Source organism: Oryctolagus cuniculus, chromosome 10 (assembly GCF_964237555.1).
Source record: "Oryctolagus cuniculus chromosome 10, mOryCun1.1, whole genome shotgun sequence".
In the NCBI taxonomy this organism is placed as follows: domain Eukaryota; kingdom Metazoa; phylum Chordata; class Mammalia; order Lagomorpha; family Leporidae; genus Oryctolagus; species Oryctolagus cuniculus.
This window is the reverse complement of record NC_091441.1, coordinates 106,087,118-106,113,598: the sequence shown is the minus strand read 5'-3', so window position 1 is coordinate 106,113,598 and position 26,481 is coordinate 106,087,118. Positions and strand designations below refer to the sequence as shown.

The following is a 26,481-nucleotide window of genomic DNA, read 5'->3' as shown; positions in this document are numbered from 1 at the left end:
GGCTTCTGCTTTGGCACGGCCCTGCCCCAAATGTGGCAGACATCTGGGGAGTAAGCCAGCACGTCTGTCCTTCTGCCTTTCAAAAAAAAAATGAATATTTTTTAAAAATACCAATCAACAAGAAGCAGGCTTGGTGGTAAGACCACCCCCACATTCAGAGATTCACTGAAGGATCATGGGACTCAGCATACGGTTGTACCGATGGCTATGGTACTGCACAGCAACACATCAGGGACACAGACCTGGGCTGCAAAGGACCTAGGCAAAAGACCGGAGGATTCCATGTGCAAGTTCCCCCATTTTCTCTCTCCTGCTCCCAGCACTTGTTTTCCAGACAATAAAAATACAGCACGTGTGTAGGCCAAAGCAAAACTGCTCTCCCGTGTTATCTGCCAGGCACAGCCTGGTTCATACGCTAGGTCTTATCCACTGAGGTCCAGTTATCCAATATACAGCACCACCTAGATGCTCAACCAATAAGCACTGAATGAAGGAGAACATAAACCAACCAACCAACCCACCCACTCTCAGGAATTCATTCTCTGGAAGAGCCAGCAACTGAAAAGGGAGAGAAAAAAAAAAATCTCTCTAAAAATCCTAAACGGATATTTAAAAACGCACGACATGAAACAGATGGGCTTTTCATCCAGAGGAGAGCGCCCCAGGCTCACACTCAGAGCTAATTCACTCTCGCTTTGGAAATCGTCATGTAACAAGCTTCATTAGGTAGCCTCTAAGCCACAGCCATTAACAAGTGAGCCCAGATAGGCCCTGCAGACACAGGAAAAGCCAAAGGAAAGCCATCCGCAGACCCCCAGGCGGAGGGCGGTGTGGGCAGCACTGAGCACCCAGCGTGAGCCGCTCACGCCTCAGGAGAGCACCCAAGTCCCAGGAGACACCGTGATCTTCCAAACCAACGCCGTGAGTCAAGACAACGTCCAGCTGGGTACAGCATTCTGTTCAAGGCGCCAAGACGTAACCTATTTTTAGAAAGTCTGCATAAATTTTTAAATTATAGCAATTAAAATAGTTGCCCGTGTATGACAGAGACAATACTAACCATTCACAATAAAACAACTAGAAATTAATCAAAACAGCAGCATGTTTAAAAAAAAAAAAAAGTACACCATAACCAAGCATGAACACCACCAAGAAAGGAAAAAAAATTAACATTCCTACATCAGTTCATGTATTTTATCATAAGAAAAAAACTGAGTAAAGACCTTCAGGGGAAGACCAGAATTGTGTTTCATAAACTTGAACATCCAATTTATTTTTTGAAAGGAACAACTTAACATACTAGAAGAACAATCACTCATCCTTTTCTCTAAAGTAAATGCTTAAGAAATAAAGAGCTCCTCTCATCCCACCTTGGAGGCACTCAAGGATACTCTCAGTTTCAACAATTCGCTAGAAGGACTTGAAGAACTCAGCAAAGTTTTTAGATTCTCAATCATGCTTCATTAAGGTGAAAGGACAGGGACTAAAATCAGCAAAGACAAAAGGAGCATATGGCCAAATCCAGAAGCCAGGCCCGAGTTTCCAACTGTCCCCTCCCCATGGAATTCCATGGTTCTTAATCCTCATAGCAATGATGGGTGATGACAGGAGCAAAGCACTGCCCACCAGCAAAGCTCACCTGAGCTTCAGTGCCCATGGCATTGACGCAGGACTGGTCAGTAGCACATGGGGCACCTATCTGGTAGACCTTCCTTCCTATCTTAAGCCCCTCCGGGGGTCCAGGTGATGTGCTGTGACCGGAAGCCCCCAGCCTAATTCACAATGTTAATATCAACTATCAGCATCGCTTGAGGGCACAGGTATACATTATCACATTCTTATCAGGCGGCATTTTCCAAAGGTTAGAAAGTCACCTCCCAGAAGGTCGTCAAGGGCCTGGCTTGCTGGAATGTGCGGGATTTGAACACCCCACGCCTGCTGAGCTGACCCCTTCCAGCACACACCCTTTACATGGGTCACTGCCATCCAAGTCTCTACCATTGCTTGCTGGTGTCAGCAACTGTTGGTCAAGAGTCTCAACAAGAAGAGAGAGCAAGAAACTTCTGATGAGTCACCCATGGACCCAGGGCAACTCCCCTTGTCCCCACTCCCAGACTTACTAGAATGAACGGGGGAAGGAGCCACAAACAACATGAATTTTTAAAGTTTCTGAAGTGATCTCCTTACTCATGTGCTTATGTATAAAGGCATCCCCCCAAAAAAGATGGACAACTATTTATACGTATAAATTTATACATATAAATAAAACATTCCTAACAAGTTGGAAAACTACATGCAAAAATGAACTTAATGCAAAACATACAGAATATATTTGAAAAGAAAATATTACTACAACATTAGGGACTGAAATCAAGGTGTCTTGAGGTTGTTGGAGGTTATCTAACCTTCAGACAAGAGGGACAACTGAAATATGCACTCAACCATGACTGGACATTTTCCAAAAAGAACATGGTGCTGTTTCTCTCCAGCTGGTAAAAATGAAGGGTAAAATTCATAATGGATATGTTTAGAATACAAATAGTGAGTGCATTTTAGTTTAATAAAGATAAGTTTGTTGTGGTCAGCAAGACCTAGCCAAAAATACACTGTGATTTATTAGACTTGCCTTCTGTAGCAAGATCAAGCAGCTAAGCACATGGTTATTGGATCCTGCACTTCTCTAAATGCAACTCAGCAGAAACACAGGATCAGTGATGAGCCCTGATTTTTGAAATAGCCACAGAGGAACTGACCTATGAAGGGCTGGTCCATTCTGCTGGATGCACGGCTCGAAAGGTGCATTCTGGTGGCCTGGATCTGGCGATAGATCGGCAATTCCTTGTCCAGATACTGCCCGTGGACTCCACCCTCCTACCTCCAGAGTCCTCTCTAACAAGGGGCTTAAGGAGCTGGAACTCAGGCAGGAAGAGACATTCATACTAAATTCATATCCTCAAAGAGAAGACAACTCCCCAGAACTGTTTACTTGTGACCCAGGATGACAAGCTCAAGAACGGGTAATCCGTGTCTCTTCTATCTTCGCTCTTAATGCTACAATGAATAAATTCCTTTCTTGCCGAGTGCCCGGTGTAGACGATAAACACCTAGATGGAAGGGGATGACATTCAAACTGACTATCCAAGTCACTCTGGATTATCATGAGAAGCCATCCTGAGGGGTATGACCAAGCAGAGAGAATTCTCTCCAATTAGGATGGAAGGCAGGAGGCCCCGGGTCACAGAGTGGTCCAATCTTGCAGGGGTAAAGGCACAACCTCTCATGTCCATGGAGTGTATTTTGAGAATCTGGGGAGAAGATTCCAGAACATTCAAGAAACTCTAGGGTACAAATCAATGATAAAGATTTTGTTAAATGAAAAAGCTCACCTACATTCTAAAGCCACAATAACCATTATGTGTAGAATGAGATCAAAACTTTGTACAAAAATCAAATGGGAAGAAAGGGAACACTTGATGTTGGACAAGAAACAGACAAGACAAGAATTTAACTAAAAGACTGAATGTCAGGCTAGACCTTAAGAAAATCTATCTCAATAAATTAGAAATTGAAGCAATTTTCAATTCATTAGAGCACTAAAAATGAATATATTCTTGAGCAAGAATGCAATGAAAGATGAAAAAAATTTTAAGTCTTTTTTAAAAAATAACTTTCTCAATGGCAAACATATCATAAACAAACCATATGATGGAAAAATTATTTGCAGAATGCTGATAAAATAGCTACCAGTATTACTAGTCACAGCTACTTAATGATGGGCTACATCCTGAGAGGGTGCTTACCCCAACTAAGATGGCCATGATGTGACAATGCAATGTAATTTCAGAAAGTACTGACGGAATAGTACAACAAAGCTGTTAAGGTAAAATCTACCTTCTGGGATGCGTAAGGCATCTCCCACAAACTGCTATGAGAAAGGGGGAGAGAAAGGGGAGAGAAAGCACCTCTTTTTGGCACTTTTAGTAAAAATCTCTTCTAAAATTTGAAATAGGTCCTGAGTCAACTCCAAAGCTTTTTGACACAGGACTTTCCAGTCTCGTGATGTTTGTGTGCTCAGATTTCTGGACGATCCCCTCGATTTTTGCAAGGACAGATACCCCAATACCAACAGCTATATGGACACACATGTGGATGGAGAAATGGACAGATGGGAGGGGAGTATGAGAGCGCAGGCACAGGTAGGTACAGGTTCCAAGAAGTGCGAGACATAATTTCAGATAATAAACTCTGCTCCCTTCTGGTGGCTTCAATTAAATGGAAAAAAAAAAAAAAAAAAAAAAACTTTCTTATTGGAAGTCTCAAAGGCCAAAAAGAAATATCCTCAATAAAGCTAAACTCAGGGTCTACAATATAGATCCAAAGAGCAGGAATGGTAGAATGATCCTGATTCAGAAGCATCAAATAGCACTTACCTTTATTTTCTGTTACTGCTTTAACCTCTAAATTATTACAGAATGTACTCTTGGGGGGGATTACAGTGCCTAAACACACAGATCTGAAACATTATGAAAGCATTAAGTAAAAGGGAAAAGTAACACTATGATTTAATGTTATGAAGAATTTTGCTTTTTAGCTTTCAACAGATTTAATGTAGTTTATAGATAAAATTCTAAACACACAAGGATACTTCTGTCCTCCCTCTTTGAGTTTTTGAGTAACATTTTTAATTTGCATAACAGTCAAGGGTTTAATGCTCCACCAAATGCTTCTTTCTAATGCAAAAATTATTTGTAAGCTAAATTTTATTGGAGTGAACCAGCAGATGGACAATCCCTCTCTCTCTCTACTCCTCAACTCTCCCCCATCACTTTGCCTTTCAAATAAATAAATAAAACTTTAAAAATTTTTTATCTGCAAAAAATTATCTGAAGAAAATGTAAAAAAATGAAATATCCCTTTCTATTCTGATGCGCATCAAACATGGTCAACTTTAGTATTATTTTAACACAGAATTCCTGTGACCAAAGAAGACAAGGAAGAAACAGAGAATCATCCAAATGTCATAGGAGCCAACGGACCAAAAAAAAAAAAAAAAAAAAATCAGGTGGCCAAATTTATCAGTTTGGGGGACATTACTCTGAACAACCCTACAGTATGTCACCAGCAAAGGAATCCATTTATAAACTGCTAATTCTAAAAGGCAATGCAATTCAATAGGGAAAATTTTCCTTTCAGACATTCTAAAAACAAAGCCTTGGTAATTTATGACGTCATTATGATCCTGATGATTGTACAAGTCACGAGAGAATTAGAAAACAAGAATGGCTGTGCTCATTTTCCCCAGGAGAGAAATGCTAGATGTCATACTGCCCTAACGATGTGCTGAGCACATCTGTATCAATGGGATCCCTTTTCAATACAAAACACTCAACGCTAAGAGAAAATGTGAGATGAAAATGGACGCTGGCCAAATGGTTTGTCTACCAAAGGCCAAACACACAGCAAAATCTTGCCATGGCTTATCACATCACTCAACACCTTCCTGATGGTCCTATCTAACATGGCTCCTCCCTCATTTCCCCTTGCCATCATTCGCCAGGTTTTATGTTTTGTTTTCCTCCATGGTAATATTAGCTGGAATCTGTATATGTCTTTGTTTACAACTTTGTCTCATTCACTAGAAAATTAGCTCATTGAGGGACTCAACCACTGTACCCCAGTGCCTGGCACATGAAAGCCACTCCACACATATTCACTAAATAAAGGAGCTATGAAAGAAATAAAGGAGGGAGGAAGAGAGGGAGCATCGTACTCTGTAAATACACAATCCCACAATGTAGTACAAATTAGATTGCAGGTACTTCTTGACTTACAGCAAGGTCAGTTTCCAATAAAACGACCATAAGTTAAAAAAAATGAGGAATCTTCAAAAAGTTCATGGTGAATGTCTATCATGAAAAAACTATGCAGGCCGGCACCGCAGCTCACTAGGCTAATCCTCTGCCTGCGGTGCCGGCACACCGGTTCTAGTCCCGGTCGGGGCACCGGATTCTGTCCCGGTTGCCCCTCTTCCAGGCCAGCTCTCTGCTATGGCCAAGGAGAGTAGTGGAGAATGGCCCAAGTCCTTGGGCCCTGCACCCGCATGGGAGACCAGGAGAAGCACCTGGCTCCTGGCTTTGGATCAGCGCGGTGCACCGGCCGCAGAGCGCAGGCTGCAGCAGCCATTGGAGGGTGAACCAATGGAAAAGGAAGACCTTTCTCTGTCTCACTGTCCACTCTGTCAAAAAATTTAAAAAAAGAAACAACTATGCAAGGACCTCCATTTTTTTTGCATGAAAATAAATTTATCCTACTTTCCATAAAGTCTTAGAAGTATATCCACGTTTTAAGTGAAAGTGCACTAAATACACCTGAGCTCTGGGACACCCCAGCTTAGCAGCTCAGCACACAGTAGAGCATTGGTGGTTACCCCCTCATAAGCGCAGGGCTGACTGGGGGTTATGGCTCCCAACATCAAGACAGTATCCTATCTCCGTATCCCTAGCCTGAAAGGGGACCAATGTCTCCAAATAAAGAGCATGGCTCCTACTCAGTGCATTTGGCTTTTGCACCAGGAGAAAGCCAAAACATCTTAAGTCAAACCATTGTTAACTTGGAAATCAACTGCATTTACATTTTAATCAACACTGAAATTCCATTTCCACAAGAGTAACAATGGTGCTATTCTTCCTAAGAGTCAAATACTGAAAGAGAATGTCCTCAGCTTATCTAAGGAGACAGGGAAATCACACTCAAGCAGTGAGTGTAAGATGGTCAGCACTAACATTTTGCTGATAAGGACTTTGATATTAATCTTCTAAGAGGTGCTGATTTTAATTAATATAGTCAATTTGGGCTTACGTTCCATTAAACACTGTCTCTTCGACATAAACTTTTACAACTAAATCTTGTCTCTGCCCAAAAAAAAAAAAATGGTAATTTTTTGAGTATATGTGGTATCTTTCTTCCCAGGGGAAAAAAAAAAAAAAAACTTTACTCATTAATCACTCAGATAACTCAGTTACATTGCTGGCATCCCGACTAGCTTGTAAAAAGGAGGAAAAACTGAAAGCAGGAAAGGAAAGAGGAGATATACACACCAAGTGAATGACTGGAGCAAGATGTGAGCCCAAGCCGAGGAGCCACAAGGTAAAGACTACACATAAACTGCCAAGCCCACCGAGCTTAATAAGCAAAGAGTTTCCTGAAGCCGGTGGCCGCACAGGAATGCAGACTCCAACTGTGCCACCTTAAGGACAGAAGGGGGTAGCTGGGGAGATGCCAGCCTCGCAGGGCAGGTAGGGCTGCACACAGGTGAGTACTGCGGTCCTACGACTGGAGATGAGGCCAAACACCACCACACGCACACCTCCCAAAAGATGGAGCCGAGTCCAGACACCCAGAGCCTGTGCCTGTGACCTTCATTAGAAAAAGGGATTTTACAGATGTAAAAAAGGATCTTGAGACAAGAACAAACTGGCCCAAACCCATGGAATGTGTTCTCATGAAATACAGCCAGGGGGAAATGTGAGAGAGACAGAGCAGGGTAAGCCCCGTGAAGACAGAGGACAGCCAAAACGCAGAGAATCGCCAATAACCAGCAGAAGCTGGGAGAGACAGGCAAGCTAGGAGTCTTCCTCTGAGGTTCCCCAAGGACCATCCTCTGCCAGCGCCTTCCTTCCAGACTCCTGGTCTCCTGAACAGTTCCAGGGTCCATTTCTGTAGCTTTCAGCTCCAGAGTGTGGTCTTTGGTTAGTCCTAAGAAACTCATGCAAACCACAAGGAACTGCATTCTGCCAGCAGCCGGCATGGGCCTGGAAGCCCATTTCTCTCCCAGGCCAGGCAGCTGCCCTGACTGCAGTGAGAGGAGAACCCGAACTGTCACAGTGCCAGAGCGGGAACCTACACCGCTGTGAGCGAACACGGGAGTGCCGACTGCAGCCGCTCAGTTTGTGATGCTGATGGAATATGCAGTTTGATTTGCTCACATCCGATGTTACGCAAGAGTTTCAATGGTCAACACTTTTCTTGTGTCCTGAGGTGAGCAGTGTTTCCAAAATTATGACGGCAGCAGCTCGAGTCCAGGGAGCCATTCATAGGTGGGGCACAGGAAACCCCACCCCAAGCGCACAGGACACGGAGCAACCCCAAGCTTCGCGAACTACATGGGTGACTCGTCCAGCTCAGAAACACGGCAAGCTGTTTCCAGACTGCACTCAAGAACATGTTCCCTGCAGGTTTAACAAACAGCATTCAGGCCCACAACGTAATAAACATAGCTTCAGTACGTAATTCTCCAATGGACGTCTGGCTCACATGACTTCCAAACTTCTCAAGTTAAAAAAAATTCTGCAATCTTTGGTTCCGTCAGAGACTGAGTCCCATAGAGGCAGAGGCTGTACACATCTTGGTTGTCCAGAAGCCCAAGAACTAGAACTACGCCTGTGAAATACAGCGCATTCAGTACTGGCTGAGTAAGGAGGCTGATGGAGAGAAAACATTCCCTCCCAGCTCACTTCCCGAAACTCTCACAGGCAGGAACCACCGGAAAGAAGCTGGCCCGCCTACTGCCCAGCCCTCTGCCTCTGCCACACCACTGCTTGCCCCATAAACGCCTGCAGTGCCCATCCGTTTTTCAGCAATCATACCCAGGAGTCAAGATCAAAATCACCATCCCTGTCTGCACGGCATTCTAACCCAGCAGAGTGGGCACTCAACAAGCACGGAGTGACTCAAGTTCATCTCACTAGAAAGGGAAGCATGCAACCTGAGAAAAGGTAACGATTGTCTGAGATCGATTCATTCACTTACAGAGTAACTCGCTCATGATACGCTCCATACGCACTGTGATGGCCGCTAGTGTGTGCCAGCCTGACCAGGCCACGGGTGCCCAGATATCTGGCCACACACTACTACTCCAGCTGTGTCGGGGAGGGTCTTCCTGAATGACATCAGCACTGAATCAGCAGAATGCGGTGAGCAAATGGCCCTCCTGATGGAGGTAGACCTCACTCAATCAAAAAACGTAAATACAGAAAAAGGGTAAGTCCGAGGGAACTCCCCGACTGCCCTGAGCTGAGGCGCAGGGCTGCTGCAGCCCCTGAGCTGGAAGTGAGACCCTGGCCCTTCCCAAGTCAGGCTGGCCAGCTTCCGGACCTGAACCCCATCATCTGCTCTCCTGAGTCTCTGACTTGCTCACTGCTTCTCAATCTCCCTAACCACGTCAGGCATCCCTTATAACCGATCTCTTCACACACACACACGTGTGCATGCACACTTATAACCAATCTCTTCTCACACACACGCGTGTGCGTGCACACTTATAACCAATCTCTTCACACACGCATGTGCATGCACACACAGGTGCACATGAACACTTATAACCAATCTCTTCACACACACACACGTGCACATGAACACTTATAACCAATCTCTTCACACACACACACGTGTGCGTGCACTTATAACTAATCTCTTCACACACGTGTGTGCATGCACACTTATAACCAATCTCTTCACACACGTGCGCGCATGCACACACAGGTGCACATGAACTCACACTCACACACTTATAACCAATCTCTTCACACACACACACTCACATACACACACTTAGAACCAATCTCTTCACTCACATACACACGTGCGCACACATACTTAGAACCAATCTCTTCACTCACACTCTCTCTCTCTCTCTCTCTCACACACACACACACACACACACACACTATTGGTTCTATCTTTCTGGAGAGCCCTAATCCAAGTGTTTATTCTTACAAAAGAGCTTTCATTCATATCACACAGCAATTCTGATAAGCACTAGGGAAGCAGATATTACACAAACCTAGCAGGAAAAAGCTACCACCTTCCCGGAGAATTTTGTCAGAGCTGTTAGGAAAAGACACTCACCCTTTTTCCAGAATCACCTCCCAGGAGCCACTGAACTACCATGTGTAAGGACCCCATCTGAGAGCAATGCCATGCAGGTGCAGGTGCAGGTGCAGTACAGAGGTGGTGATAAAGAGATACTTGGAGTGTTGCAGACATAAACTAAAAACCTGAATCAAGCTCTATTTGATGCTAGTACAAGTCTTCATCTTCACAGTTGTATAAGCAAACATTATTTTCCAAGTTAATTTGGAATTACTACTTTTATCAAATAAAATAATCTTCACTAATGCATGCAAAAGCTAGAAAGTCCATTATACACCCACAAAAAACCTACCACCTTGGTTTTAGCCACAGTACTTTTTAAGATCAAAGGAGAAACCAAACTTGAACAAAATTAAAACTATCACCATCATTATGTCTGCTTTCCAAACTGAGGTGGACATTATATAGCTCCTGTGAACTCCACAAATTTCATGATTCCTAAACCATTACATTCATACACTGAACAGAGAACATGAATCAACCACTATTACCATTTCTAAACTTATAATTACCCAGAGTTATCTTCAAAGACTGAACTCCTCACCAAGGCTCTAGTTTTCCAGAGTTAAGAACGTTAAATGAACATAGTTCTTATAGTCCATTAATTTTTTTACATTACACTTAACTGAGTCCTTATTACACAAAGGTGCCCCCATAAGTTCTTGAAAAATACATATCATAAAAAAACTATGTGTAGATTTCAAACATTTTTGTACCAAAATAAACTTCGCCCTCAATTCCATTTTTCTGTGAACTTTTTGAAGCACCTTGTAGTAAACATGATCTATTTTAATGGCACTTAATTTCTATGTATTAGGACCTATTTACTATTATTCTATTATTGTAACCTTTACTTTAACTTTTTATAGCAGATATTGAAATAATGAGCCCAGTATTAGTGGTGCTAAATACTTATTGAGAGTGTACTATGTCACACACACTGTACTGAGTGTTTTATGAGAGCCATCCTATTTCAACCTTCACAATTATCCTGAGATAGGTACTGTTACCCCGCTCAAGATGAGCAAACTAAGGCTTAAAGGCTGAAAACACAGAGGCAAGAACTGTGCTTCACAGCCAGTCCAGTCCACCAAGTGTGAAAACATTGCACACTACACCCTACTAACTTTCACACCATCATCCCAAGTGTATTTCAAGCTATTCAACAAACACCTGAACTCATCTACAGTAGTTATGCTCTCGAATCGCCATGTGGTTTCTACATTTATTTTCCTCTTTAATTCCTCATCCCTGGAAAAGGTACCTATTAAAGGAATTACATATTTATTTCAACTCAAATAAATAACACAAGAGCACTGAATTAGAGTTGACTTTTTTTATTTACAAACTGCTGTAAAACTGGGCAGATTTTAGCCATAAAGAAATTTATTTCAGATTTGCAAAGCTGCTAACACTCTATTCCTGACCTTTGAATTCCCTCTTCAGTCAGTCTAATCCCTACTGTAAACACAGGATCCTACCATCTTCGGTCCTAAAAAAAAAATGCTTGTACAAGTTTTTAGACAGCAGATATCCAGAACATATCTCTTTTAAAAAAATCATGTTTTGTGTAAAAACTACTTTTTAGGGCCTTTTCTTGGCTAAAGATAAGTTTGATTATTATTGAACAGTTTGAGAAATCTAAGGTGGCACATTCATCCATCTCATTGGACGGGTTGTAACCCCATTAGAAGATCATAATACTTACAGAATCCCTGTAAGCATAGACTATATAGATGCACTCACATGTAACAAATATAACTGAAAATTTATTTGATAGTTTACCACTGAAAAAGCTTCCCGTAACAAAGCCTCAACATTTTTGATATAGATCCCATTTCTTTAGTCTGAGTATCACAAGCATCCTTACTGAAGAAACGCGTTTTCAGAGATCTCCCAAAAGCTGACCACAGAAGCACAGCAAGGGAAAAAGCACCAAGCGCCTGGCCCGCACACCAAGTCCTTGCAGATGCAGCTCCCATCAGTCCACACGGGCCCCTCAGCCAGCAGAGCAAGGGCTGACGGGTAAGAGCCACACACTCAAAGACTCGCCTTTCTGAGCCAGCAGCTGGTCGTTTTAACCATTGTTGCTGTTTATATGGACATAATTTGACAGTTCAAACTCTTAACATTGACCCAAATCAGAATGGAATGACATTCTCATTATGTGGCTTCTATACTGTGATTTTTTTTGGCATGGAAACAGATCGCGAGAGGGTGAACAAGGAGAGAGGAGCACTAGAAGAGGCTGCCACCCTTGGAAACCTGCTCAGCTGTCTCACACCGCAGTTGATCAGGCTTACAGAGTAGCATACCATACACCATCTAGCATTTCATTTTGAAAAAAAAAAAATCTTTAATAATGACACACGGCATGCTTTTAAAATGTAAATTGTCCTGTTTGATCAAAATCACAGTGTTCCCTGAGTGGAAGGAGCCGTGTTCGCAGTGGGTGAGCTCAGCAGTCATCCTACTTTGGGTTTTGCTATCCTGCGCCACAGACTAAGAGGGGAAAGAAAATAACTTTCTAATGAACTAATCCTCATTATCTGTTCTACCACCTCTTCCACTGCCCCCACCCCGAAAGCAAATCCTGTCTGTAACTAAACTTAATTTCCATTCCAGAAACTGTGGGGGAAGGAAGACTTTCTTCCATCTCTATTAATTTAGGGAAGAGTCAGGAAAAGCTTCAATTTCATGTTCCAGCAGTCTTGTATTAATGACCTTGACTTGTACACCTTGCTCCTTAAAAGATAAACATCTTTCAATCTGCATAACTTGACAGTCAAGTGTCTGGCAGGAAACAGATTAGGCTCAAAATAGATGCTTTTCAGGTGGGACTGGGGCTCTCTGAGGTTCTCTGCAAGGTGACAGCCTACGCCGCTGCAAGGTGACAGCCTACGCCTCTATTTACAGACCACGTGCACACGGGGAATTCGCGCTAGAAAGCAGGAACACAAGGACTAGGGGCCGCCAAGCCCGCCCCTGGCAGCGGTTCCCTGGGCCTCCCCGTGCGGACACGGCGGCGTGATACTCACTGTGGAAGCAGGACATCTCTGATGAGGGCCAGCAGACTGCTCTCCGAGTCCACGACGCTCGCCTCCTCCCTGCCGTCCCCGGCCTCCTGGCTGACCAGCAGAGAGGTGGTTTCTGAGAGCAACCGCAAGCTGAAGAGCCGCCACTCCACTGTTTTGAAACAAGGGGAAGAGATGGCCAAGAACGTCACTACGTAGAAACAGAGCGGGGAACACGACGCGTAGGTGGTGGAATCCCCAGGGATGTGGTCACACTCACCATTCTGGCTTTGAACCAAGGACACCAAGGGTGGCAGGATGTAGTCCACAACCTAAAAGGAAGCATGGGAAAAAAAGGCTCGGTTCCATTCTCTATAAATGAGACGCTGTCAACGCTTCTTCAGCGCACATAGTCACTAATCAAAGGAGTAAAAAAATCAAACGCTAAACTTATCCTGGGCTTAAATTCTGACGTTTAGTAAAGCACCATGTAACTCTGAACAAGTCCTTAGGTCAAAATGACATTGTGAAAATTTTCAAGACAGTATTTTCTCAAAAACCTCCAGAGTTTACAAGAGGAATTTTGGTGTATATACTGTGAAATCGGGCTGGCATCAAAGCAATGAATCATTATACATAAGCTGATGATCATTACTCACGTCTAAGCTAAAACAACTATCACAATGTTAGGGACAAAACACACACATAATCCCCATGTTTTATCAAATAGATCAAATGACTATGACAAACTAATCTTGGGTATTTTAGCAATGGACGCAATAGATCTAAATCTACTATATAAACCGCCCAGCGTTTCCCAGCTACCTGAGACACAGCCCAAACAAATACGGTTCAAAACTTGACCCAAGAATCACAACGTTTTTCTCCAAAATACCAAAGAGGAAAGGACAAATCACTACCACAGTCTAGTTTCTGAAATCTACATTTCATGTGAGAACCTATCTTGGTGACATTAAACAGAATCCCTGGCAACTGAGTGCTTGTTCTCTCTAAAATGCAGGAGGAGCTACACGGAGTCAAATGACACCTTGCCATCCAAACCCGTGAATGAATTTCTGCAAAGGTGAGGATTTCCACACAAGGGTGGCCCTCGAGTACTGGTCTGCTCTACCTTCATTTCCCGGAATAGATTTGGTATCTAACACTGTATAAAGATACTTGCAAGTGGATGCTTAGGAACCAGGGATGTTTCGTTCATCCACTCCCACTAAGAGATGTCACATCAATCAAAACACGGACACCATGCTGGACCAAGGTATTTTGCAAACTCCAAACTTCCAAGTGGTGGCAACAGCAACAACTATGCAAAGAAATAAACCCCACAGCCAACAGTTATCACACCTATCTTAAAGGCTACAGAGCATAGAATTTGAAGAGACGAGAAGAACTGAAGTATTTAAGTGTGTATTTCAAGAAGTCTGTAAAACAGTAATTAAACATGGCTAAAAAGATTGTCAGAAGATGAATACACACACACACAAAAAAAATCAATGGTATTTCCACGGGCCTACAACCATGAATTAAATAACATATTTTGATAAGGACATCATTTCTAACAGCAATAAAATTCTATGCTTCTTATGCCATCATGACCTTCAGAAAGAGTTGTGGGGAGGGGCGGAGTGTTATAGGAACCAGGGCCACAGATGGACTGGGTTCCAGCATGACAGGTAAAGAGCTTGCAAATCATCATAGCCACCCTTACAACAAGGAAAAAAAAAAAAAAAAAGCTGAACAAACAAAATCACAAACTTCTTACACAGGACAGAGAAATGAAGGCACAGAGCAAAGTGTCACCCCCGAAGCTGCACAGAGGCAAATAAGAATCCTAACTGATCAGGAACAGAAGTCACAACTAACTGGTATAAAAACAAGAAGTCTCCTGGCACTTCTGGCAGAGGGAGGGGAAAAGGGATCGCTCTGAAATAAGCAGAGTATTGTTTTGCACTTAAAAACTGCCTTTAATCAAAGAAACTATTGTACACCTTCCACAGCCTCTCCTACTGGGATTTTTACTGGAATTTAACTGACCCAGAGAAAGGGCAATCCCTACTCCAGTCCCCTCCAGGCTTCCTGTTTCAACCATAGGTAGAAAAAAAGCCTACAGGCTCATCACTAGTGTGAGAACTAATCATATAACAATGGAACACTTCTCTTTTCCAGCCCCCCTCCACTGACCATAGCATCAGTAAGGCTCCTGTACAATAAAACAATCATGATGGAGAAATCTACAGGATACAGACTTATTTAAGAAGATGCTCTTACGGAAACCCAAAGACAGCATGAGAGAGAAAACTAAGGATACTATTAGCACAGAAAATCTACAACTACCATAAACATTAAGCCTAACCCAGCTCCAATTTCTCGGTAAACATAAAAGTTCATACTTCCCAACTACCTTCCTACTAATGCACACCTTCTGTGGCAGGAGGTGATGGCCTAAGTACTTGGCCTGCCACTCAGGTGAGAGACCCGGATGGAGTTCCTAGCACCTGGCTTCAGCCTAGAGGTGAGCATTTGGGGAGAGAGCCAGTAGATGGGAGATCTCCAGCTCTCCCTCTGTGTCATTCTTTCATATAAATAAATACATCTCAAAAAATAAAAAGAAAAGAACACGGAGATGCCCCCTTGCACATAACCAGTTATTAAAAAAAAAAAAAAAAAAGCAAACAAAACCCCAGACTCTGGGGAAGAAGGGGTCATACACACCATGATAAATCAGTTAACAAATTGGAAATACAAACAATTCCATAATACTAACCATGACTGAAGATAAACACATCATACGACTCATCAATTCTGTATCTATGTGTTATGTGACACATTTATATACTCATTGTCTATCTTAGCTCAAGACTAAGACAGGCAGGCAGAGCTCCCAACCACTGGTTCACTCTTCAAATACCTGTAACAAGCTGGGAGCAGGGACCACAGTACAGGTCTCCCACCTGGCTGACAGGGACCCAACCACTTGATTCACCACTTGCTGTCTTTTGGGGTACACAAAATAGGCAATTAGAAGAACTGGAATTCGGAGTTATGGGTGTCCCAACCAGTATCTTAACCACTATGCCAAACAGCTGACCCACAGTCATATATAATGAAAAAAAATAAACACTTTGCAAAAGCATATGGACATTACATATCCTGAACAACACACATAATCTTAAACAACTATTAAATGTAAAGTTCTTTACAGAAAACTTCTTTTAGGAATGGACATTCAGCCTCATGGTTAAGACACTAATTAAGATGCCTTTATCCCATGTCAGAGTGCCTGGCTATGACTCCCAGCTGATGTAGACTTGGAAGGCAACTGTCATCATGTAAGTGGCTGTGTTCCTGCCACTCATGTCGGAGACCTGGACTGTTACCAATTCCTCCCATCAGCCTTGCTCAGCCCTGGACTTCCTGGCCCTTGGTGACATTTGGGGAGTAAACCAACAGACGGGACAGTGCTCTCTGGCTGAGTGTGTCTTTCTCCATATATATATTTATACACACACAAACACACACACACACACACACATTCTGTCTGTCTGTCTGTCTCTCTCTCTCTCTCTCTCTCACACACACACACACACACACTTGGTCTCTTGGTTTCTCTGCCCTAAAAATTTTGATTGATCTATAACATGTAAATGCAGACTAAGAAAATTTAGAAGATAGCCTGATTATTCACCTTTAACTCCTATTTTCACTAAGCAAGACGGTTGATTATCAAACAAAAGCTACTCAGAAAGAGAGGAACTGAAAATTAAAATTGTACTGAAAACACTGAGTTAAACTGGGGAAAAAAGATATCATCAAAGCTGAAAAGTAGTCCTACAAATTTTATTAACATTACATTTAATTACTGTATATATTGAAAATATAAGTGAAAAAGATCATTATTTTAAAACCCTAATAAAAAATGAAGACCATGTATAATTTGGCAAAATGTGCACTTATGTGAAATATACAATATTCTACCAAAAAAGGAAGGTACATAATTAAAATTTTAAATATATTACTTCAGGACACAGAGCAAAGAAACATATTTGGATCTTGGAGTAGATTTAGGCAGAAAATACAAGGAAAATTCAAAAAAGGAAATTTAAGAAAATATTTCAATATCTCCCCACATAAACGTCCAGGTCTATTTTTATCTACTCTCAAGAATATATAGGAAAAAGAATTGTGTCTGACACATCAGAGCACTTGTGCAAACATGAACTTTATGTGCTGTACATGAGCTACAGGTATGCAAACAAAAGAGATTAGATGAGCTGATAAGGGAATTTTATCACCATCAAAGCTTAATAGCTACTGCCAGTGTTGTAGTGTAGCAGGTAAAGCTGCCACATAGGTACCAATTCCAGTCCCGGCTGCTGTACTTTCTAAGATTTATTTATTATTTATTTGAAAGTCAGAGCCACACAGACAGAGGCAAGGCAGAGAGAGAGAGAGAGAGAGAGAGAGGTCTTCCATCTGATGGTTTACTCCCCAATTGGCCACAACAGCCAGAGCTGTGCTGATCCAAAGCCAGGAGCTTCTTCCGGGTCTCCCATGCAGGTGCAGGGGCCCAAGCACTTGGGCCATCCTCCACTGCTTTCCCAGGCCACAGCAGAGAGCTGGATCCGAAGTGGAGCAGCCAGGACTCGTCTCGAACAGGCACCCATATGGGATGCCGGTGCTTCAGGTCAGGGTGTTTTCCTGCTGTGCCACAGTGCCTGCTTCACTTCTGACCCAGCGCCCCACCCCACCCCACCCCCCCATGCTTGATGGCCAGAAATAAATGGCTGCGAAAGCTACCTTTAGAGGCCTCACTCAGAGCTGGGGGGGTGGGGGGGGGCGGTGACTTGAAATTTTTTTTGTAACATTTAGAGGAATTTAATTTGAAATCAAATGAAAATTAAAATAATCATCCAGGTATATAATCTACCAAGGTGGCAAAAGTAACTCTAAATTGAGGGATAAGTCTGGCAAAGGACAGCAGATTGAACAGAAGCTGTAGGCTCAGTCTCTGGCCCCAAATCCCAGAGGTCACTCCCACCCACTGCTGGGAAGAGCGAGCTCCCAGGGTCAGGGGGTGCTCAGTGTGATGCTTCAGGGCTGGGGAGGGCCAGGGAGGAGCTCGCCAACACTCGGTGTGCGTACTGGGGCCAGCATCAGGGCACAGATGCGCCTTTTCAATTTATTTTCATCTACTTGAAAGGGAGAGACAGACACAGAAATACCTTCATCTACTGGTTCATTCCCCAAATGCCTGCAACGGACAGGGCAGGCTCAGGTCAATGCCAGGCACCTGGAACTCTATCCGAGTTACCCTCAAGGACGGCAGGGGCTCAGGCACCTGAGAAATCACTGTTGCCTCCATGATTCAGATTCAGATCCAGCTCCCTGCTAATGGCCTGGGAAAACAGTGGGAAATGGCCTAAGTGGTTCGGCCCCTGCAGCTGTACAGGAAACCCAGAAGAAGCTCCTCCTGGCTTCAGATCGGCCCAGTCCTGGTCATTGCAGTCAGTCTGTGAGCAAACCAGTAGGTGGAAGATCTCTGTATTGCTCTCACTCTGTAACTCTGCCTCTTAAATGAATAAATCTTAAAAAAAAAAAAACACACACACACACATCATTCTGAGAATGAATTCTTAAGCCTCACCAGACTGTCAAAGACTTGTAAGGAACAAGAACCCCTAAAGAGCCAGGGTAGATTCATTTACATCCAAGTCAGAAGGGGGCAGCAGAAAGTTCAAGGAAATCAACACAGGAACCCATCAGTGTGCAACACCGAGGAAACCACCCTGCTATGTGGACGGCATCCTTGAACCCTCCCTATACGGGAACGCAGGGGCAGTGTACCTGCACAACACTTCCAGCAATCCATGTATCTTCAAAAAGAAAAAATTCACCACAAAAAGCCCATTTTTAACACAAGGGTCACCAATATAATTAGACTTCCAAAATGTAGACTTCTGATGAGGTTCTTTCAAATGCTGCCCAACCTCTCCTGAAGGTGTCTGTCACCTGAAAATAGCACTCTACTAAGGCAGAGATTAAAACCAGTTCATGCGTGTAATTCCTCACCTCTATGCTTAAGCATTTTAAAATAAATTACTCTAAATCGCTCACAATAACAGGGGGAGAAGCATTCAGATGAATTAGGAATACTTCACACTCATTTCCTTTGCACGTGTGGCTCTCCCTCTCCACGCTGGCCCCACCAGTGAGTTCTTCAACCTCTCCCCCACCAGCCCCCTGCCATGATATCCTTTCACAGCGAGTTTGAGGGTAGGACAGTATGGGAGTGGCTCCTTTCGTCAGCATCTCCCCCCCAGGGAGAGGAGGTCTGGGTTCTCTGGCTAGGTTGGCCCTCTCCAAGAGGAGGTAGAAGCACACACAAATGCTTCTGTCTGGACCACTCTCGCATCCAAAAGTTAACATCTACTTGGGGTCAATACTTAGCTCAAGAATCCTCCTCTAAAAATCACCTCCAGATCCTGCTGGACAGGGCATACCCAGGGCACACTACCCCTTCCTGTGCTTTCCTTATTGGTCTCTTCCCCAAACCCCTATGCCTGGCACTCCCCAACTCTACTATTTTGTTATTCTATGTTCCCCAAGAGCCAATACTTCTCAGATGGTATCACCTTTAAAATACAGATAGACCTGCCCAGCTAAGTCCTCTTTGCCTTCACCTGCAATGTGAATGTAAATGTCCCTTCCCCAAGGATATACTGAAAGCTGCATCTACATCTCAAATCCTTCAGGTTGACATCACTAATGTTTCTTTCCAATACAATTTGACTTAGTATGGGACCACACATGGTTCTGTTTTTGCATACTCCATTCCAAGAAACCTTGCCAACAGCCTCCTCTTAACTCCCCAGTATGGCCTGTATAGGGTACACAGTCTCAAGTGAAAAGCCCACTCTATCACACCTCAGTTAAATTTGGGGGCTATCTCTTGAGACCCAGTAGTCTAAATCTCAACCCTCCACTCCTTTCAAGGCATACTGGCTTCTCATCTTCTTCACAGAGGCAATTGCAGGGATTTCTAGAATGTGTAGGTCATTGCCAAAATTGGCTACCATGGTTATCCTTGATGTCTCAGCCTCTTTTACAATTTACTAAAAAAGTCTTCTCTTGACCCCGTTTAATGCTCCTCTGATAAAACGCAACCCTTTGAGAACATAATATCCAAGTAATTTTGACCTCCACCCTGGAGAACCGCACTTAGCAAGCATCCCTTCTGCTTCATGAATGAGAAGGGAATGCTTTGGAGCCCTCTGGCCAGGCCAGCCCAGGGAGGACACACTAAATGAAAAGGGTTCTACAGTCCACAGGGAGGCCCAGTAGCCCAGGGGTTGCCCTCTTGCTTAAAGGTAGCTGCTGCCACCTCCACTCGCATTAAAGACACGGGACAGGATGCGATGGGATTTCCCTTCACAATCTACAAGCGCACTTCAGAAAGTGCTTGGAAAATAGCATTAAAAGATGAGTTTACTTTGGTGCAAAACTATCCTGGAGTTCATGCATTCAACAATCCTCTAAGAATTTTATGAAAATGTGTATTATAAAAACATCTTGCCTGGATTTCAGAATCTTTGTACTAATGAAAACTTACCTTGTATTTACATCCTCCATGAACTTTTACAAACACCCTCAGGTTCCCACTCCGTGGAAGCCCACGCTGACGCTCACCATGCTCGTCACCTCTTCACTAACCACCTAACCAATCACGAGGTCCTCCTCAGCTCCTCACCTGTCACCCGCTGCAACCCACTCGGCCCTCGTACCCCATCAGACCGTGACTCTCCTCGTGACGGCACCACTTTGTTTAACCAGCTCTTCACCTCTCAACTAGACTAACAAGGCACCCCCGTCCCATTCTCGGACCACGATGACAGACAGACAGCTCCTATCTCAGAGGACCTAGAGGACAGTACCCAGGCTGGATACGCTGCAGTATTCCTTCACAAGATAGCAGCATCTGGACCCCTTCCTGAGGCCAGATCTGTGGAACAACCTGGAATCCAGGACCTCACCAGAGCAAGCCTCCAACACACAGACATGACTGCCGACTTCTGTGCACACAGCAGGTTTGCTTTTGGTGAGGTTCATGATTTCTGGCATGCTCTGCAAGGGCTTTCTAACTTTCTCAGGGCAACCAGGGAACAAAGACCAAGCCCTTGCCCTCTCTGTTGCAATTCGGGCTCCAGGAGGTCTAGCTGTCATTCAAGTCCAGGGTCACCCCTCTGCAGACAGAAGAAGGCAAAAAAAAATAAGTAAGCTGCTGCTGCTGCCAGGGCAGCTTTGCTGCAAGAGCCCACACCTCTCAGGACCCCTCTAACCCTGGACCCCTCTACCAGCCAGTGAGAGGCAAAGACACCCAGGGAGGAAATGGGAAAAATAATGCAGCTCTTTTTCATTAAAAGAGTCATTTTGGGATAGACATAAAGAAAAATCTCATCCTCCCAAAGCGAAATTTTAATCATCATACATGTCAGGGTCCATAGGAGAAAGCAATAAAACTGGAGGCCCTCACCCACTTCTCACTAAGTGGACCAACTTCGCAAGATGTGTTCCCAGTGTAACCCCGGGAAGCTAGTTCATGCTTCCATGGATCATTTCCCCTCGTTAACTGCAGCAATAAGATTCATGCAGCTCTCCATCTCCAAGGACATGAACACATGCTGGTGATCATCTTCATGTTTTTATATTTGCTTGAAGCTTTCTCCTGTCACCAGGCCACAGCCAGGACAGCAGCTCAAACCTACTTAGAAAAGACTATACCGGGCCGGCGCCACGGCTCACTAGGCTAATCCTCCACCTTGCGGCGCTGGCACACCGGGTTCTAGTCCCGGTCGGGGTGCCGGATTCTGTCCCGGTGGCCCCTCTTCCAGGCCAGCCCTCTGCTGTGGCCAGGGAGTGCAGTGGAGGATGGCCCAGGTGCTTGGGCCCTGCACCCCATGGGAGACCAGGAAAAGCACCTGGCTCCTGGCTCCTGCCATCGGATCAGCACGGTGCGCCGGCCGCGGCGCGCCGGCCGCGGCGGCCATTGGAGGGTGAACCAACGGCAAAAGGAAGACCTTTCTCTCTGTCTCTCTCTCTCACTGTCCACTCTGCCTGTCAAAAAAATAAAAAATAAATAAATAAATAAATAAAAAAGACTATACCAACCTGGAGAGTGTCTCAGGAACTTTAAGGTGACCAGTGATCTCAATTCACAGGGAAAATTATTGAAAATATTTATAAAACCTGCCCTATCCATCCTCAGTCCTCTGGACTAGAAGAAACTAACAGATATTAAAAAAAAAAATCCTTGTGGCTGGCACTGTGGTGTAGTAGATTAAGCCTCTGCCTGTGGGGCTTTTTTCCTATTTGGGCACTGATTCGAGTCCCAGCCGCTCCACTTCAGATCCAGCTCTCAGCTAATAGCCTGGAAACACATCAGAAGATGCCCCAAGTACTAGGGCATATGCACCCAAGTGAGAGACCCAGAAGAAGCTCCTGGTTTCAGACCGGCCCAGCTCCAGCATTATGGCCATTTGGGGAGTGAACCAGCTGATGAACATTCTCTGTCTCTCCCTCTCTCTATAACTCTGCCTCTCAAAAACAGATAAATAAATCTTAAAAAAAAAATAAAAAATAAAAAAACAAACTTCTCTCTCCACCTGTCTCTAACTCTGCTTTTCAAATAAATAAATCTTAAAGGGGTTGTGGGGCACTGTGGTGCAGCAGGTTGAGACATGTCCTGTGACGTCAACATCCCACATGAGCGCAAGTTTGATTCCTGGCTATTCTTCCAAGCCAGCTCCCTGCTGACGTGCCCAGTAGAGCAGCAGAGGATAGCCAGTATGCTTAGGCTTCAACTACACACATAGGAGACTCAGATGGAGCTCCAGACTCCCAGCTTCAGCCCAGCCCAGTCCTGGCTATTGTGATCATTTGGGAAGTGAACCAGTGGATGCAAGTTCTTGGGCACACACTCTCTCCCCTTTTCTCTCTTTCTGTAATGCTGCCTTTCAAGTAAATAAATAAATCCTTAAAAATATATTATACTTAATAACAATGTTACAGGATGTTTCTTGATTTAAAAGTAATAATTGTGGAGTATCCTAGACTCAAGGTAAATCTCAATCTGCATTTGAGAAGTCACATTAAAATGGCATGTTTACATTGACAACCCAACCCCACAGAACAACAGTACAGCATGACAATAAAGAGGAACACAAATCTTTCTTTTTACCAAATCACTTCCAAGCCACAGTGCAGAAACAATAATAAAATCTTGACACAGGGAGCATGTTCTCAACTTTCAAATTGGCACGGCTCTGTCCACTGGCCCCAGACTATGCTACCACTTGGGTAATAGACGGGGGGCTAAGGGCTTGATTTCCAGTCTTACATTAACGGATTAAGGATGGTACTTAATCCAGCTGCTGCAGCACCTGAATGTGGCGGCTGAGCAGGTGATGGATTAGCTTGTGGGTGTAGAGCCCGAGGACAGAATCATGGTGGCTTAATCGGGAAAGGCCATAGAGCAGGAAGGTGATGGGGGGTGCGGTTGCTTGGTACACCACGTCATCTTCCCTCTACACACACGTGCCATGCACTGCCTTCATCAGATATGCAAGAGGTCACCTGATCCTGAATGTTGAGCCTCCGCAGCGTGAGGACAAGCACACCCTTTCCCTTGTAAGTTATCTTCTCTCAGGCCCTCAAGTTACAGTGATGAGCAGATGACTAACAGAATTCTCTCTCAAAGAGGAGGCTGAGCAGCCTGCCAGAGGGAGGACCCTTTTGCTGCTGTGCAGATGGATCATTTGCTCCCCAGTGCTTTGCCCTTCCGGAATCATCCATGGAATTCATGAACATACACACCATAAAAACACATACTGCTGGGGCCAGCGCCATGGCGCAGTAGGTTAATCCTCCGCCTGCGGTGCTGGCATCCCATAGGGGCGCCAGTTCTAGTCCCAGCAGCCCCTCTTCCAATCCAGCTCTCTGCTATGGCCTGGGAAAGCACAAGAGGGCCCAAGTCCTTGGGCCCCTGCACCTGTGTCAGAGACCAGACAGAGCTCCTGGCTCCTGGTTCTGGACTGGCACAGCTCCTGCCGTTGTGGCCATTTGGGGAGTGAACCAACAGACAGAAGCCCTTTCTCTCTGTCTCTCCCTCCTACTGTCTGTAACTCTTCTCTCTCAAATAAATAAAATATTAAAAAAAATACTACCGCAACTGTCATCAAGCTCCTCTCACCAGCGACCTCCATCATAAAACCGCATCCTGCAATATTTATTTCAGGTCTAGGGATTATAGCTCTGTACAATATCAAACTACAACATTTAACGCAGTCATACTGATTTCTTCGAGACATTCAGCCATACTAAAGTTCACGGGAGGATACGTCCTAAAACCAGAGACCTACTGAGCTCTTCTTGCAAATGCAAACTTCTAAGTTTATCATTTTTGTTTCTTTGCTAAAAAATTGGACTCCCATTTTGTGTGTCTGCATGTGTGTGTGTGTGTGTGCATGTATGCCCATATTAGCAACTACTAATGATCCTCAGTGTCGTGTCTCAGATGAAATGTCTGCTTTAGGATTACTAAAGACAGTTCTGGGCCATTTAAGCCCAAGAATAACAAAGGCATGTGACATGTGTAAATAAAACTTGCATCACGTACCCCTCATTTCATTTGCCCTTTAAGTTATTGATAACCAAGATGACACTCTGTTTACAATTTAACATTTTCTATTTTGAGAGATGTTGACAGCGAGATATTAGATAGGCAGCTGGGCCAGCGCTGTGGCACAGTAGGTTCATCCTCCGCCTGTGGCACCAGCACTCCATAGGGGCACCAGTTCCAGTCCCGGCTGCGCCTCCTCTGATCCCGCTCTCTGCTATGGCCTGGGAAAACAGAAGATGGCCCACGTGCTTGGGCCCTGCACCTGCGCTGTAGACCTGGCTCCTGGCTCCTGGCTTCTGACTGCTCAGCCCCTGTCCTAAGTCATAGTCACTCATTAGGCAGCAACAGTAAACAGCAAGCCAATGCTGTCAGGAAGCTGGATGGGGTACTACTTCTTCCATCAGCGAGTCTTTCCTCACGGCTTCAATTAGATAGTAATTCGAGGACTCCCTGAGACCACACTCCACATTCTGGTATTTCCTACACCTTTTAAGACCTTTCAGCAGCTTGTACTGTTCAGAAGAGCGGCCTGTCCCAAAGATGATGGATGGTGAGGACTACTAACCTTGAACCTTGCAATGAGCTATTTACTGGACTACAAGGCCAACGGTTAAAATTCATTCAACAGATGCAATGTGGGTGCTCCTGGCTTTGGCTCAGCTCAGGCTGTTGTGGCCATTTGGGGAGTGAACCAGCAGATACAAGATCTTTCTCTCTGTCTCCCTCTCACTGTCTATTACTCTACCTCTCAAATTAAAAAAAAAGAAATGCAGCTTTAAACTATGAATAACGATGCTCACATTTTCTTCATTTCACAGAAAAAGCAACAATCTCAGAACTTGTAGAAAAGCCTATTTCTAATCATTGATGATGAATCTGTGTTTATAGTGTTACTTTTGTAGAGGAGTGATTTTTCTATTTTATCTTTATTTTACTGGTGAAAGCAAAACATTTGAAAACAGTACTGTTCTTTTTTTAAACACTCAACTAGAATACTTACTCTCTATTTTAGTATTAATCATCACTGCCTCCATTTCAGTAGGCACAGCAATTAACAGCACAGTAGTTAGCAGTGACCACCCAGACTGCCAGTCCCCTCCTCTCAGCACCAAGTCACGTTAGACTCACGGGAAAAGCCACACCTATGACATGACAGCTACTTCCACTGCTCGCAGAGCAGGTCCTTCAGAGAAACTCTTTTGGAGAACACCTGATAAAAGTAGACAGAACACTGTTATGGCTTTTTCACAAAATGCAATGGCTGAAATAATATTAAGGAATTCCCAAGGGCACATCAGATTGGCAAAAATCTAAAAGGATGACAAGAGGCTATTGACAAGACCGTGGAGAAACGAACTCTCATGGATGTCACTGATGGAAAAAGACAAATCTCATCTGCTTTGTATGGCACCCTGGCAGAATCTTACAGAAGTAGATGTGCACCTGCCCTCTGACCCAGCAATCACCCTTCCGGGGATATACCCTGAAGACACAGCTCCACTGACAGGAAGCTGCACATGAACAAGGTCACTCTTTGTAACTGCAAAATCTCAGCAATGACTTAAAGGCCCAAGCACAGGACAATGGTTGATCAGCCTGTGACCTTTATGCAAAGAGGAGTACTACGCTGTCTTAATAAAGGGTGAGGAAGACCTCCAGAGACCGAGGTGGAGTCACATCCAGCATTCATGATAGCAAGAAAAAACAAACTGCAAAAGAAAACATACAGCTCACTTGGCTAATCCTCTGCCTGCGGCGCCAGCACCCCAGGTTCTAGTCCCAGTTGGGGCGCCGGTTCTGTCCCGGTTGCTCCTCTTCCAGTCAAGCTCTCTGCTGTGGCCTGGG

General features: G+C 44.2%; 1 protein-coding gene across 13 annotated transcripts in view; it reads right to left on the bottom strand.

Moving 5' to 3' along the window:
• The window catches only part of ULK4 (unc-51 like kinase 4), a 617,184-nt gene that overhangs the window by 360,604 nt on the left and 230,099 nt on the right, over positions 1-26,481 (bottom strand). For all 13 annotated transcript variants that reach the window (XR_007921958.2, XM_051852640.2, XM_051852641.2 and 10 more), the window contains 2 exons: positions 13,225-13,276; positions 12,969-13,116 (listed from right to left, as the gene is read on the bottom strand). Coding sequence is in view for 12 of the 13 variants with exons in the window: in XM_051852640.2 (XP_051708600.2) it covers positions 12,969-13,116; positions 13,225-13,276 (200 nt within the window). In the remaining variant the exon portion in view is untranslated. The remainder of the gene's footprint in view (positions 1-12,968; positions 13,117-13,224; positions 13,277-26,481) is intronic.